The 14372-nt window shown below is 39.2% G+C and overlaps 3 protein-coding genes across 3 annotated transcripts; 1 reads left to right on the top strand and 2 right to left on the bottom strand.

Annotated features, from left to right (window-relative positions):
- The first annotated feature begins 246 nt into the window (after nt 1–246).
- On the top strand, nt 247–2977 carry LOC133854272 (bifunctional dTDP-4-dehydrorhamnose 3,5-epimerase/dTDP-4-dehydrorhamnose reductase). The gene is made up of 2 exons (XM_062290383.1): nt 247–905; nt 2353–2977. The coding sequence occupies exons 1-2, from the start codon at nt 450–452 to the stop codon at nt 2803–2805; spliced, it is 909 nt and encodes a 302-aa protein (XP_062146367.1). The 5' UTR covers nt 247–449; the 3' UTR covers nt 2806–2977.
- A 517-nt stretch (nt 2978–3494) lies between these two features.
- LOC133854271 (cucumisin-like) lies at nt 3495–8853 on the bottom strand. Its single transcript, XM_062290382.1, has 10 exons — nt 8691–8853; nt 8520–8608; nt 6724–6821; nt 6492–6632; nt 6278–6377; nt 5654–6176; nt 5126–5463; nt 4924–5035; nt 4635–4848; nt 3495–4235 (listed from the first exon to the last, which is right to left on the bottom strand). Exons 1-10 carry the CDS (start codon nt 8772–8774, stop codon nt 3655–3657), a joined length of 2280 nt encoding a protein of 759 aa, XP_062146366.1. The 5' UTR covers nt 8775–8853; the 3' UTR covers nt 3495–3654.
- A 2057-nt stretch (nt 8854–10910) lies between these two features.
- LOC133854665 (cucumisin-like) lies at nt 10911–13714 on the bottom strand. The gene is made up of 7 exons (XM_062290913.1): nt 13576–13714; nt 13359–13458; nt 12747–13257; nt 12320–12642; nt 12099–12210; nt 11781–11994; nt 10911–11650 (listed from the first exon to the last, which is right to left on the bottom strand). The coding sequence occupies exons 1-7, from the start codon at nt 13712–13714 to the stop codon at nt 11022–11024; spliced, it is 2028 nt and encodes a 675-aa protein (XP_062146897.1). The 3' UTR covers nt 10911–11021.
- Nucleotides 13715–14372: the final 658 nt, after the last annotated feature.

Below are 14372 nucleotides of genomic sequence, written 5' to 3' on the forward strand. Positions count from 1 at the left end.
TTAAGCCCCACTAATCGTCTAATAACATCACTTCAAAAAAAAAAAAAACAAAACAAAAATCGTCTGATAACATAACTCTTAAAAAAATAAAATAAAATAAAATAAAATCGTCTAAGAACATATATAATCTCAATCCACTGTTGAACATGTTAAAAATTATAAACAAAGAAAAAAAAATTAATGAAAAAAAAATCTTTGAGAAGGTATGCCCATGTTAACAGCAGTGAAGTTTCCTCTTCTGACCATTCCTCACATTCTCTTCACACAGAAGCACCACCCCACGGCCTGGGGGCCACCCATTTCTGTCTGTCCAAACCAAAACTGAAGAAGCTAAAAGATCAGTAGTATATATACACACATTTGCAAGATCCCAATTCCCCCAGCTGTTAATCTTCACACGTTACCCCACAAGATCCAAACTTCACTCTCTCACGCTCTCAATCTCTCTGATGGGTTTCCCAGCCAACGGTGCGTCGGCCACGGACAAGCCACTCAAGTTCCTGATCTATGGGCGGACGGGCTGGATAGGCGGCGTGCTGGGGCGGCTCTGCCAGGCGCAGAGCATAGACTTCGCGTACGCCTCGGGCCGCCTCGAGGACCGCGCGTCGCTCGTTGCCGACTTGGCGGCCGTGAAGCCCACCCACGTCTTCAATGCCGCGGGGGTCACCGGCCGGCCCAACGTGGACTGGTGCGAGTCCCACAAGGTCGAGACCATCCGGACCAACGTGGTCGGGACTCTGACCTTGGCCGACGTGTGCAGAGAGAAAGGCCTGGTCTTGATCAACTTCGCCACCGGGTGTATCTTCGAGTACGATTCGGATCACCCAGTTGGGTCGGGAATCGGGTTCAAGGAGGAGGACACGCCCAACTTCGTCGGATCTTTCTATTCCAAGACCAAGGCCATGGTGGGTTTTGATTTTTATACATAAAAGTTATTAATTTGATGTGATTTGTATAGCTATATTTTGTATATGGATACGAAAATGGGGGTGCGTTGAAGATGCAATATATAGGAGCTTGTGACGTGCTAAACTTAGATCTGGCCGTTTTGATGTGGTTTAAGACATTTTGTACTAGGATACAGCATTGCATGTTGCACACGTGTGGTCGTATGTCTAAGCAAATATAGATCTGATATAGAGTGTCCGTACTTTTGGTTGTAGATGTAGGGGTGATCCCACCATAATTAGTGGTCATCTCCACACCCAATCATGGGTAGAAGGTGATAACATCCATGGAATTAGTGGTCATCCCCACACCCAATCATGGGTAGAAGGTGATAACATCCATGGAGGTTCTCGGTTATTGAGAAGTGATATAACTCTTCACGACATACTTATATATAAATGTAGAAAAACAGAACGTAAGAATTCATTCTAATACAATTTCTGTTTTTCTTTGTCTTTTCTCCTCCATCGGATTTCTACCCTAACGGGACAAAATCGTTCTATGTTAGATCCTTATAACTATTTTCCTACAATGATGACATGGGCTTTCTGAATCTCTCACTTCTGCATGCAATTTTGAGCTGATTGGGATGCTTAATTATGTGGGTTTCTATAGGTTTGAATCGTTTTGTGTGTCTTGAAATCATGTAAGAAGTGTCACATTTGCTTGCTTGGCTTGTTGGTTGGTTTCAGTTTGAAGTAGTGTTACTGCTAATGATGTTTACTGCTTACCAGTTTGTATTCTTTTATCTTGGTCAAATGAAAATTCTTGTTCATAAAGAAAAGATCTTAATGTTTGTATTAGACTAATGCTACCCTTACACATCGGCTAACATTGTTAATTTAAGTGAGCACATAGCACATACTTTTAAGGGGCTTTCTATGTGCTCACTTAAAACACAGCACGTTAGCCAATCTGAAATAGGTGTAAAGAGTAGCATTACTTTTTGTATTATCATGGAATGAAACCTTTTTTTTTTTTTTTTTTGTGGTGTTTTGGACAGTGTCTTTTGGTTTTTATGTGAAAAATTGTTTTGATGTGACGGAAATGTGAAAAAAGTGATTTTATGTTTTGTGTTGTTTGTTCATATTTTTGCCTTGAGAACAGAAAACCAAAAACAAGAATGACTATGTCTCTGGAAAATAAAGTAAGCATAAGTGGTTAATATAACACAATTAGGTCTAAATTTATTAATTTAAACTTTTAGGTTAAATAATGATCTAAGCTGTTATATTATGCTCTTACTAAAAGGATTCTCCAAGGTATTTATTATCTCTTCGACACACATTTGTCATGTTTTTGTATTGTATTTCATAGGTAGTAATGCAGAGCAAGATGCATGGTTGATGGCTGTGATATACATTATTATGGTTCTGACTATGGCTCCAATTTGATATTTTGAAGGTGGAAGATCTCCTCAATAATTATGAAAACGTCTGTACCTTGCGCGTCAGAATGCCCATCTCGTCCGATCTATCAAACCCGCGCAACTTCATCACAAAGATCACTCGATATGAGAAGGTAGTTAACATTCCAAACTCAATGACAATATTGGATGAACTCCTGCCAATCTCCATTGAGATGGCAAAGAGAAATCTCACTGGAATCTGGAACTTCACAAACCCTGGCGTGGTCAGCCACAATGAGATATTAGAGATGTATAGGGAATACATTGACCCCTACTTCACATGGAAGAACTTTACTCTTGAGGAGCAGGCAAAGGTGATCATTGCCCCAAGAAGCAACAATGAGCTTGATGCAACCAAATTGAAGCAGGAATTTCCTGAACTCTTACCCATCAAGGAGTCCCTCATTAAGTATGTATTCAAACCAAATCAAAAGACCACTGGGGCTTGAAAGTTTTAGGTTCGAATTTCTCAGTTTCCCTATTGCTATTTGTTTTATTCTGTTCGTTTGGGTTGATGCGATCTATCCACCATATGACATGCATGATTGCCCTCTTTGTATTTGAATGTTGTATTTGTATTTTGATGATGAATAAATTAGATGGAAGTGATTTTTCAAGGTATACATTTCTGTAAGTTATTGATGCAAGGGACGAAACATTGGTCCACCAAACTTTAATTAATGGAATTATTAGTATTTAATTTTCAAGAGTCAAGGCTGATTTTAGCACCTAATCCAAATCTGTGTTGCTTAATGGGGCATTGCTCAAGATTATGTTAGGTGTCAGTAAATGGGCGTTGCTCAAAATTATGTTAGGTAAGTCATTAAATGTGCAGTATTTGATTCTTTTCTCTGACTCTCTCCCCCACCTCCTCTCTCTCTCCCCGCTTCTTCTTCTCTCCCTCTTAGCCTCTTCTTTCTTTCTGTCCCCCTCTTTAGCTTCTTTCTCCTCTATTTTCTCCATCTTTTTCCTACTTTCACCTTTTGACTATGGTGATTATTGTTTGTCCTGCATCAGTTATTTTTGTTACTGCTTTACGTTTGAGATGGACAATGACTTGGTTAAGTTAATGATGGTTCACATACTGCAAAAAGCAGAGAGAGAGAGAGAGAAAGAGAGAGAGAGAGAGCATTGATAATGAAGCAGTATTATTTGGGTTTTATGTCAATCTTCTAGAGGCAGCACAAAACTGACATGCCATCTCAAATACACATGAACGCAAACCTATGGATGGGAATTATTCGTGTCCAAGGATACCATTCTTGTGATAAAAGGAGGAACCTTTGAAATATGGTTTTTCATGGCATGGAGAAGGAAGAGTCTGCAGAACCAGGGAGAATCGTGTAGACCACAACCGGGCTTCTCACCGCGTAAACCCCATTACTCCACACGATCGCTCCTGACATGATAGGCTGCTGTGCAATATTTGGGCCAAAGACCTTCACTGTGAACGACTTCTTCTCTCCAATGGCAGAGAAAGACAAGACAGACGGCTCAATTGTAACGGTAACAGGGGCAGGCATGTAGCCAGTGACGGTGTAGGTGTAGGTAGAGTTTGGACCGTTTGGTAAGCCAACGTTGGTGACTGTCCTAGTGAACACAGCTTTAATCGGCTGGCCATCTTCCACAGCTACGGAGAACGAGGGATAGTTAAGGTCCCAAGCTCTTTCAGGCGTTGTGCTGTTGCAAAAGCTGCTGTTGTCTCCGGTGATTAATTTTAGCGTGGTTGTGTTGTAGCCCTGCTTGCAGAGGAAGTCTATGTAGTCTACCTCAGATGCATCATAGACGAGCCCAGGTTCTGTGGCTTGCAATGGGTTGATCTGACCGGATCCATAAGCAAATTCAAGGTCTTGGTGCTTCTTTGAATCCACAATGTAAGCTATTCATGACAGAAATTGGTTTAGTTAGAGATTAAAATCAGCCTTATCAAATCAAGTTTTTGTTTTTATTTTTATTCAAAAAGAGTAGGAAGGGTGACCAACTGTGGCTACTCTACCTAGGCGTTATCATGGTAGCACCTACTCGCTAAAAATTGCTCAAGAGGGGCTTAGACAGCAAAGAACCATAGGTGTTCCCTCAAGACCAATTGAGTCATAGCCTGACCCAACTCCACCAAGGTATCAGTGGGACTCAAGATGACTAATACTAATAAGGAATGAGTGATTCTTATTGCGGGATTCGAACTCGGTCCTTAGTGCGTGCCTAACTATATGTGGATTGCTTTGAGACCATTGAACTACCGCTACTGGTGGTTATGAAATCAAGTTTGTTACTTCACCTGTTGTCATGAGGGCAGATTTAATGGTGGCAGGGGACCAGTCGGGATGGACAGCCTTAACATATGCAGCTGCACCGCTGGTGTGAGGGCAGGACATGGATGTGCCAAAAATAATGTTGAATTTGACGCTCCTAGTGTCGTCAGAGTCGATGGAAGGCGGTGCTACTGGAGACCAAGCCGCGAGAATGTCCACTCCGGGGGCGGTTAGATCAGGCTGCATATATATCATCCAAACAGGATTTAGACACATGAATCATTATACAAATCAAGTTTTCAATTCCTAGATCACCTTGAGAATGTCTGGGGTGATAGGGTTGGGTCCTCTGGAAGAAAGTGATAGAACATAAGGTGCCATGATGTCCTTCCATGTCTCACCAACCAAAATAGTTGCTATTGGGTTTCTGTCAAGGTTTTGAAATTATTTTATTAGGATAATGTAGAAGCTATATTTACTCGGTGATTGATTTAATAATGATCAGAGCTGTATTTACTCGGTTGTTCTGATGTAGTCCAAAATTTGGAGGCCGTCTTCTGTGCTGATGACTGTCGCTGGTAAGGGGTAACTGATGGCAAAATCAGTAATGGATGGATCCGAAATAATGGTTCCTACCCCGTGGCCTATTAGAATGCCGGTGCCATCTTCAAAGGTGCCATCACTAGGGTTTTCGCAGAGGACGATCTTTCCTCGTACTTTGTTTGAATTCATGGAACCAGGAGAGCAATATTTTGAAATGGCTGGGTCAGCACCTACAGAGTAGTTTGCTGCATCTCCACCCCAAATCAAGGGAAATGATTGTCCACCGAGGTTGAAGCTATTGATGGAGAGACCCTTCATTGTAATTTTCAAGAAATTAGCACAATATTTGGCGAAGAGTAATAGTATTTAGTAGATTTATGTACAATTGTCAAATGTTGATCAAATGGAGAGACCCATCATTGTATTTTTCAAGAAATCAGCCTAGTATTTGGTAAAAGACTAGTTTATTTTGCATAAAAAAAACTTCGACGGAAGAACTCACATTGTAGACTTGTCCGTTGCCAAGCACAACTTGGGTAATAAATTTCCTGTCAATGGTGCTGGCAGCAACTGTTAATATCCAAGGTGCATTGTTGACGATGGTTGATGGCCAAGGCCCTGAGTTTCCTGCAGAACATGAGGTCAAAATGCCGTTTCTCATGGCGTGGAAAGACCCAATGGCAACCGGGTCTTCAAAATATGGGATAGGCCTGGGCCCACGATGACCGAGGGACACCGAAATAATGTCTACTCCATCTGCTATTGCGTCGTCGAATGCTGCCAGGATATCTGCTGAGGAACATCGTCTGGTTGACCAGCAAACTTTGTACACGGCAATCCTTGCGCCGGGAAGTCCACCTCTTGCAGTTCCTTCAGCTAGCCCAAAGTAGCTCGCTCCGGCTACCTCCCTCCCTGCAGCAGTTGAGGAAGTATGGGTTCCATGACCCTCAGAGTCCCTTGGGGATTTGAAGTCGGTGACGTCGTAGACGTTTTCGCTGTTGTAGTAACGGGCTCCGATGATCTTGCTGTGTTTTTAAAATTTCTGTGAGTTGCTAACTGAGATGAAAGCCAGAAAGATGAATCCAGTGCTCAAATAAGTAGTGGGGAGAAAAGAGATCGAGCTCACTTGTTGCAGGTGAAGTTGGCACCTTGGCATATACCCTTCCATTTACTGGGTGGAGGGCTAAGCCCTTCATCACTGAAGCTATCAGATTCTGGCCAGATTCCTGCAACACAAAAGAGACATGAAAAAACTTCAAGATAACAACATTATCTTAATTCCGTGATTCATGCAATGAAAAATGGTGAAAATTGTGTGCTAGCTCAATATATAGAATAACCTGTGTCAAGAAGCCCAACAATGACATTTCCTTGTTGAGGGATTCCAACTTTGCCTTTTGTGAAACCCAAGAAATCCCATGATCTTGTAGTGTGAAGCTGTAGTTTATGGTTTGGAATCACTGAAATTACACCTTCCATCTCTGCAACACATGTCTCTTTCTTTAAGCAATTAAGCACATGGAAATAATATTTCATTCCTTGATACTTGTTAGATTATCACTATCTCATCACCTGAGAACTTTGCAACTTCTTCATCAGTTAATTTAGCTGCAAATCCGTTAAAGCTCTTCCCATAACTGTAGATTAGTGACTCTTTGGCCAATGAAGTACTGCAATTGGAAAAAAAAGGTATATGCTTAAGATAATTCTTAAGGTAGAGTCCGTTGTGGCAGGAATAGGATCCTCTTCATTTCAAATGAAATAAATAGTATCTATTCCATGGTCATGATTTAAAGTTGATGCATCTAACGATGCATATGAAGTCAATATTAACATGTCTTTTAAAAATTTAAATAATGTAAAATCATGTACACCATTAGATGCACCAACTTTAAATCTTGACAATGAAATGAATAATATCAATTTCATGAAATAGAGAAGATTCTTGTCTGCTAACGCATATTTATTTCACTAAGACCGATTTCTAACTTTCCTCAAAGGAAGGGGGGGGGGGGGGGGGGTGGGGGAGGGGAATTTTTGAAGGAAATTTTGTTATGGAATATCATAAGTAGTAGACACTTATTAGGTGTCAACTAGAAGTGAATTAAATATTAAAAAGAGATACACAAAAAACTCTTAGGATCATCAATTGATAGAATTAGTTTCTCAAACTTCACCATAACAATGGCTTGAAGAAACTATGATTAGGACCAAAATTCAATTCTAGCAGCATTTCCATCAATCTTCCTCATATCCCCTCAATTCCAATTGTCAATTGCAAAGATCTTCCTTTAAGCTCTGTCTAGCTTTAGCTTTTATTTGTGGTTTGTTTACTTTTCTCATGCATCTACAAAATAAATAAAATAAAAATAAAACTAAAACTATTTTTCCTTCTTCTTCTTCTTCTTTTTTTTTTTTTTTTTTTTTTTTAATTATTTTTTTAGAGAAAAAAGAAAAAGAAAAAAGAAAAAGAGTTTTCATCATTGATCCTTGTACTCCATTTTCAATAGCACTAATTGTTTTGAAGAGACTTATGCATTTTAGAGGCTGGTTTCTAACCACTTGAAGAGACAGAGGTTTGGTTGTAATGGATCATATTCCCTACAATTTCTTTAAAATTGTAGATTTTCAAATTATTTTAATTTTAGTCGTTTCAAACTTTTAAGCAAAAAACTGTCTTTTGGGATGCCTTCAAAAATTGAATATATATATATATTGCCTCAGTAAAATGTCATATCTTTAATATGGAACATTTTTCACGTCGTTCGATGTAAAAAACGGTATGAATTCACATAACTTGAGAATCTAATTTTTTTTTTTGAAGCTATAGAGGATCCTAATCCGGTTGTCATTGCCTTAACATGTGCCTTTTTTTCTTTTTCTTTTTTCTTTTTTTTTTTCCTAATTAAATATGGGAGAAGGATTACAAGGGTGAATCTTTCTCACTTCTTATCCTAATGGAAGAAAAAATATAAGAGATTTTATGGGATGTTTTCAAAAACATGATTGGAAACGGCTCATTTAGCTAAATAATGTGCACGAAAGTTCTTGACATGTCTTTTTTAGTTTGAGGGTTATGATTTTAAATTGTTGGACAAGTTGACGTGGGATTTATAGAATTTTCACATAGTCAATGGCCAAAGCCATTTTCCTTTTAAGCTAGCAGAACGTCGCCGTTTGCCTCCTCTTGACTCTCTTGGTTCTGTCATTGTGAAAAATTGTTTTAGTATGATATAAAAGTTATTTATTTATATATATTTTTTCGAATGTTTTATGTTTTGAGCTGTTTGGTAATGTATTTATCTCGAGAACATAAAACAAAAGACAAAACACAGACACAAACAAACGTTGAGGCTAAAAGTAGCAACCTTCCAAGTACTCTTTCTAGCATGGAATGGTGCGTTGATGAAACAGAAAAATCTCCCTGAGGCCGCTCTCCCATGTATACAATGTGAACCTGCATGTACGTAGCACAAATTATTTTCTAAAGATTCATCCCACGTTGAATAGCTTTGGACGTTCAAAGAACAGCAATTTACCTTCCTTTCCTGGCCGTGGCAGCTTTGCAGAAGAACTGCAAGCAGTAATGGGTATAGAAGAACAAGTAGCCCTGCCTTGCCCATTGGAATATATTAAGCTTTCTTCAACTATAGAGTAGAGTTTTTAGTTGCTGCCATGCATAATAAATGTCCATGGTATTTATATAAGAGGGCTTGGCTTGGGGGTGTCCGGGCATGCCCATGACTCGATCTACAAACTGAGGTAAGTGGCATGCCATGGCATGCCTTGGCAGATGTCATGACTTGCCTTGGTGAATATATTAAGTTTTTTTTAACTATAGAGTAGAGTTTTTAGTTGCTGCGCGTCATGCATAATAAATGTCAATGGTATTTATATAAGAGGGCTTGCCTTGGGGCTGCCTTGGGGTGTCGGGGCATGCCCATGACTCGATCTACAAACTGCGGTTAGTGGCATGCCATGGCATACCTTGGTGGATGTCATCACTTGCCTTGGTGAATATATTAAGCTTTCTTCAACTATAGAGTAGAGATTTTAGTTGTGCGCTGCCATGCATAATAAATGTCCATGGTATTTATATAAGAGGGCTTGCCCTGACCTGCCTTGGGGTGTCGGGGCATACCCATGACACTACAAACCGAGATTAGTGGCATGCCATGGTATGTCTTGGTGGATGTCATGGCTTGCCTTGGAGGAATGAAAAGAGGGAGAAAGAGTTTGTGAAAGAATGAAAAGAAGAAAACAATAAAAAATTGTTTGCAGTGTGAATGGTGAATATGGTCTTATGCCTATTTACTATTTACATTAAAAAGAAATATTCCTATTATGCCTATTTTGCTGAATATGAAAAATGACAGCCCTGCCCCCAATAACCAGAAATCGGTATAGAAAACAAGTAACCATTATACATGGGAAAATGATTATTACACTCACATTGCACAACTCTAACACTCACACTAGACACAAGGAAGTGGGACCTACATACTGGGTCCCACTTCCTTGTATCTAGTGTGAGTGCTGGAGTTGTGGAGTGTAAGTGTAACAATCACTTCTCTTATAAATTAGTCAAATAAATGAACCGGCTTATTAAGATCGGGAACAAGCTAGATCCGCCAAAAGGCTATTAACGAGGGCAAAGCAAAGAGCTTTGAAAAATCCAAACCTTCCCAAACTCTCCCAAATATCACAACAATAAAACAAACACCGAAAGAAGCCGATTGTATCGAAGTCATTGAAGAGAAGTCAAACCACAACGTATATATTGTGTAACTTGAAATGGTCAATCGTTACTTTTTAAAATTTACAAGTGTTTGCAAATAAAGTGACCGTTAGTGGAGATAAATATAGTTTTTTTCAAATAAAAAGAAATCATTGTAGTCTGAAATGTATTTGAATTCATATATATATATATATATATATATATATATTTGTACGATGTTGAATAATTAATTATTTTGAAAGCTTAAACGGCTTAAAATTAATAAATTTTATCGATAATTTATTTAATATTTCTAACAAGGAGTTACATATGTTAAAAACAATTAGATACGGCCACTTTATAAGAGGTTCAAAAAGTCTGAAATGTCTAATTTCCTTTTCCTTACTTCAAGTGCATGATTATATCACAAGCTCAATGAACCGCACAGGACATCAGCAAAATGAAAGCATGCAGCGAATTAGAAGCAACTTACATATATATAAATGCCTTACATACTAATTAGGGGTTTGCATTTTTCGGTAATTGCGACTACTGATTTGTCAGTGACATGGTTCCGACCCACGTGGATCGGCAATGTCGGGGTTGGATGTGGGTTTTTTTTTTTTTAACAAATTCGGAATTGACATTGAATATTAATTTAATTTTTACTGTCACATCATCAAGTTTTATTAGTCGTATAATTTTCTATTAAATAGCATTACTCAAATCCTAAAGAAAACCTGTTCTTCCCATGTGCCCTTCCAAGAAAGAAAAAAAAAAATCTCCTTTTTTCCTCTCTTAATTACTCACCTTGAGCACCAACGGCTCGTTAAGGTGAACACAAACAATAAACATCATTTTATATGTTTGAAAATTAATTAAATAATCAAATTAATAATTTTTTATAAGCATAAATATTTTAGACAAACAATAATTTAACTTGATATGAGAGAAAATTCTATGATCAACTCGAACCATGTCCCCATAAGTACCTACCTCTACCAAATGGAGTCAAAACAGAGTTTTATGATCAATTCGAACGTGTAGCAGTATTATAATTTGGGTTTTATGTCAATCTTGTAGAGGCAGCACAAAACTGGCATGCCATCTCAAATACACATGAACGCAATATGAAAGAACCTATGGATGGGAATTATTTGTGTCCAAGGATCCCATTCTTGTGATAAAAGGAGGAACCTTTGAAATCTGGTTTTTTATGAGGCATGGAGAAGGAAGAGTCTGCAGAACCAGGGAGAATCGTGTAGACCACAATCGGGCTTCTCACCGTGTAAAAGCCATTACTCCACACGATCGCTCCTGACATGATAGGCTGCTGTGCAATATTTGGGCCAAAGACCTTCACTGTGAACGACTTCTTCTCTCCAATGGCAGAGAAAGACAGGACAGAAGGCTCAATTATAACGGTAACAGGGGCGGGCATGTAGCCAGTGACGGTGTAGGTAGAGTTTGGTAAGCCAACGTTGGTGACTGTCCTAGTGAACACGGCTTTAATCGGCTGGCCATCTTCAACGGCTACGGAGAACGAGGGATAGTTAAGGTCCCAAGCTCTTCCGGGCTTTGTGGTGTTGCAGAAGCTGCTGTTGAGTCCGGTGATGAATTTTAGCGTGGTGGTGTTGTAGCCCTGCTTGCAGAGGAAGTCTATGTAGTCTGCCTCAGATGCATCATAGACGAGCCCAGGTTCTGTGGCTTGCAATGGGTTGATCTGACCAGATCCGTAAGCAAATTCAAGGTCTTGGTGCTTCTTTGAATCTACGATGTAAGCTATTCATGACAGAAATTGGTTTAACGAGAGAGATTAAACTCTGCCTTACCAAATCAAGTTTGTTACTTCACCAATCTCAGAAAACAAAATAAAGAAACGGAAAAAAAGAATAAGGTTTTGTTTCTTCACCTGTGGTCATGAGGGCAGATTTAATGGCGGCAGGGGACCAGTTCGGATGGGCAGCTTTAACATATGCAGCTGCACCACTAGTGTGAGGGCAAGACATAGATGTGCCGGAAATAATGTTGAATTTAACGCTCCTAGTGTCCTCATTGTCGACGGAAGGTGGTGCCACCGGAGACCAAGCCGCGAGAATATCCACTCCAGGGGCAGTTAGATCGGGCTGCATATCATCCAAACAGGATTTAGACACATCAAGACGTGTTCTAAAACCGAAGTTAAGGGTGAAAATCATTATACAAATCAAGTTTTCAATTCCTAGCTCACCTTGAGAATGTCTGGGGTGATAGGGTTGGGTCCTCTGGAAGAAAATGATACAACATAAGGTGCCATGATGTCCTTCCATGTCTCACCAATCAAAATAGTTGCTATTGGGTTTCTGTCGAGGGTTTGAATTATTTCATTAGGATAATGGAGAAACTATGTTAGGAAGAAATTTCTAATATCAGTGATTGATTTAATGAGAATTAGTATAGAACTATATTTACTCAGTTGATCTGATGTAGTCCAAAACTTTGAGGCCATCTTCTGTGCTGATTAGTGTTGCTGGTAATGGGTAATTGAAGGCAAAATCGGTAATGGTTGAGTCAGCCATAATAGTTCCCACACCGTTTGCCATTAGAATGCCAGTGCCGTCCGAGAGGGTTTCACAAAAGACAATCGTTCCTCGTACTTTGTATGAATTCATGAAACCAGTTGAGCAATATTTAGCAATGTCTGGGTCAGCACCGACAGAGTAGTTTGCAGCATCTCCACCCCAAATCAAGGGAAATGATTTTCCACTGAGGTCGAAGCTATTGATGGAGAGACCCTTCATTGTATTTTTCAAGAAATCAGCCTAGTATTTGGTAAAAGACTAGTCTATTTTGCATAAAAAAAATAAGAAAAAAAAAAAACTTCGATGGAAGAACTCACATTGTAGACTTGTCCGTTGCCAAGCACAACTTGGGCAATAAATTTCCTGTCAATGGTGCTGGCAGCAACTGTTAATATCCAAGGTGCATAGTTGACGATGGTTGATGGCCAAGGCCCTCCGTTTCCTGCAGAACATGAGGTCAAAATGCCGCTTCTCATGGCGTGGAAAGACCCAATGGCAATTGGGTCTTCAAAGTATGGGAGAATCCCAAAACCAATGGACACCGAAATAATGTCAACTCCATCTGCTATTGCGTCGTCAAATGCTGCCAGGATATCTGCTGAGGAACATCCGGTTGACCAGCAAACTTTGTACATGGCAATCCTTGCGCCGGGAAGTCCACCTCTTGCAGTTCCTTCAGCTAGCCCAAAGTAGCTCGCTCCGGCTACCTCCCTCCCTGCAGCGGTTGAGGAAGTATGGGTTCCATGACCCTCAGAGTCCCTTGGGGATTTGAAGTCGGTGACGTCGTAGACGTTTTCGCTGTTGTAGTAACGGGCTCCGATGATCTTGCTGTGTTTTTAAAATTTCTGTGAGTTGCTAACTGAGATGAAAGCCAGAAAGATGAATCCAGTGCTCAAATAAGTAGTGGGAAGAAAAGAGATCGTGCTCACTTGTTGCAGGTGAAGTTGGCACCTTGGCATATACCCTTCCATTTACTGGGTGGAGGGCTAAGCCCTTCATCATTGAAGCTATCAGATTCTGGCCAGATTCCTGCAACACAAAAGAGACATGAAAAAAACTTCATATAACAACATTATCTTAATTCCGTACGTGATTCATGCAATGAAAAATGGTGAAAATTGTGTGCTAGCTTAATATAATTATAACCTGTGTCAAGAAGCCCAACAATGACATTTCCTTGTTGAGGGATTCCAACTTTGCCTTTTGTGAAACCCAAGAAATCCCATGATCTTGTAGTGTGAAGCTGTAGTTTATGGTTTGGAATCACCGAAATTACACCTTCCATCTCTGCAACACACGTCTATTTCTTTAAGCAATTAAGCACATGGAAATAATATTTCATTCATTGATACTTGTTAGATTATCACTATCTCATCACCTGAGAACTTTGCAACTTCTTCATCAGTTAATTTAGCTGCAAATCCGTTAAAGCTCTTCCCATAACTGTAGATTAGTGACTCTTTGGCCAATGAAGTACTGCAATTGGAAAAAAGGTATATGCTTAAGATAAGTCACAATGTAAATTATGTTGTGATAAGAATAGGATCCTCTCCATTTCAAATGAAATAAATAATATATATTTCATGATAATGATCTAAAGTTAGTGCATCTAATAGTACATATGAAGTCAATATTAACATGTTTTTTAAAAAATTTAAATAATGTAAAATCATGTACACCATAAATGCACCTACTTTAAATTTTGACCATGAAATGGAGAGGATCCTTATCCGTTGTGACAAGGGCTTTATAGTAAGAATATAATGTTAACGCATTTTATTTCACTAAAACCGATTTCTTTTTTTAAGGAAGTTTTGTTATGGAATATCATAAGTAGACTCTTTATAAGGTGTCAACTAGCAGTGACAACTAAATATATATTTAAAAGAGATACAAAAAAAAAAAAAAAAAAAAAAAAAAAAATCCCTATTAGAATCATCAAT

This window comes from Alnus glutinosa, chromosome 13 (genome assembly GCF_958979055.1).
Source record: "Alnus glutinosa chromosome 13, dhAlnGlut1.1, whole genome shotgun sequence".
In the NCBI taxonomy this organism is placed as follows: domain Eukaryota; kingdom Viridiplantae; phylum Streptophyta; class Magnoliopsida; order Fagales; family Betulaceae; genus Alnus; species Alnus glutinosa.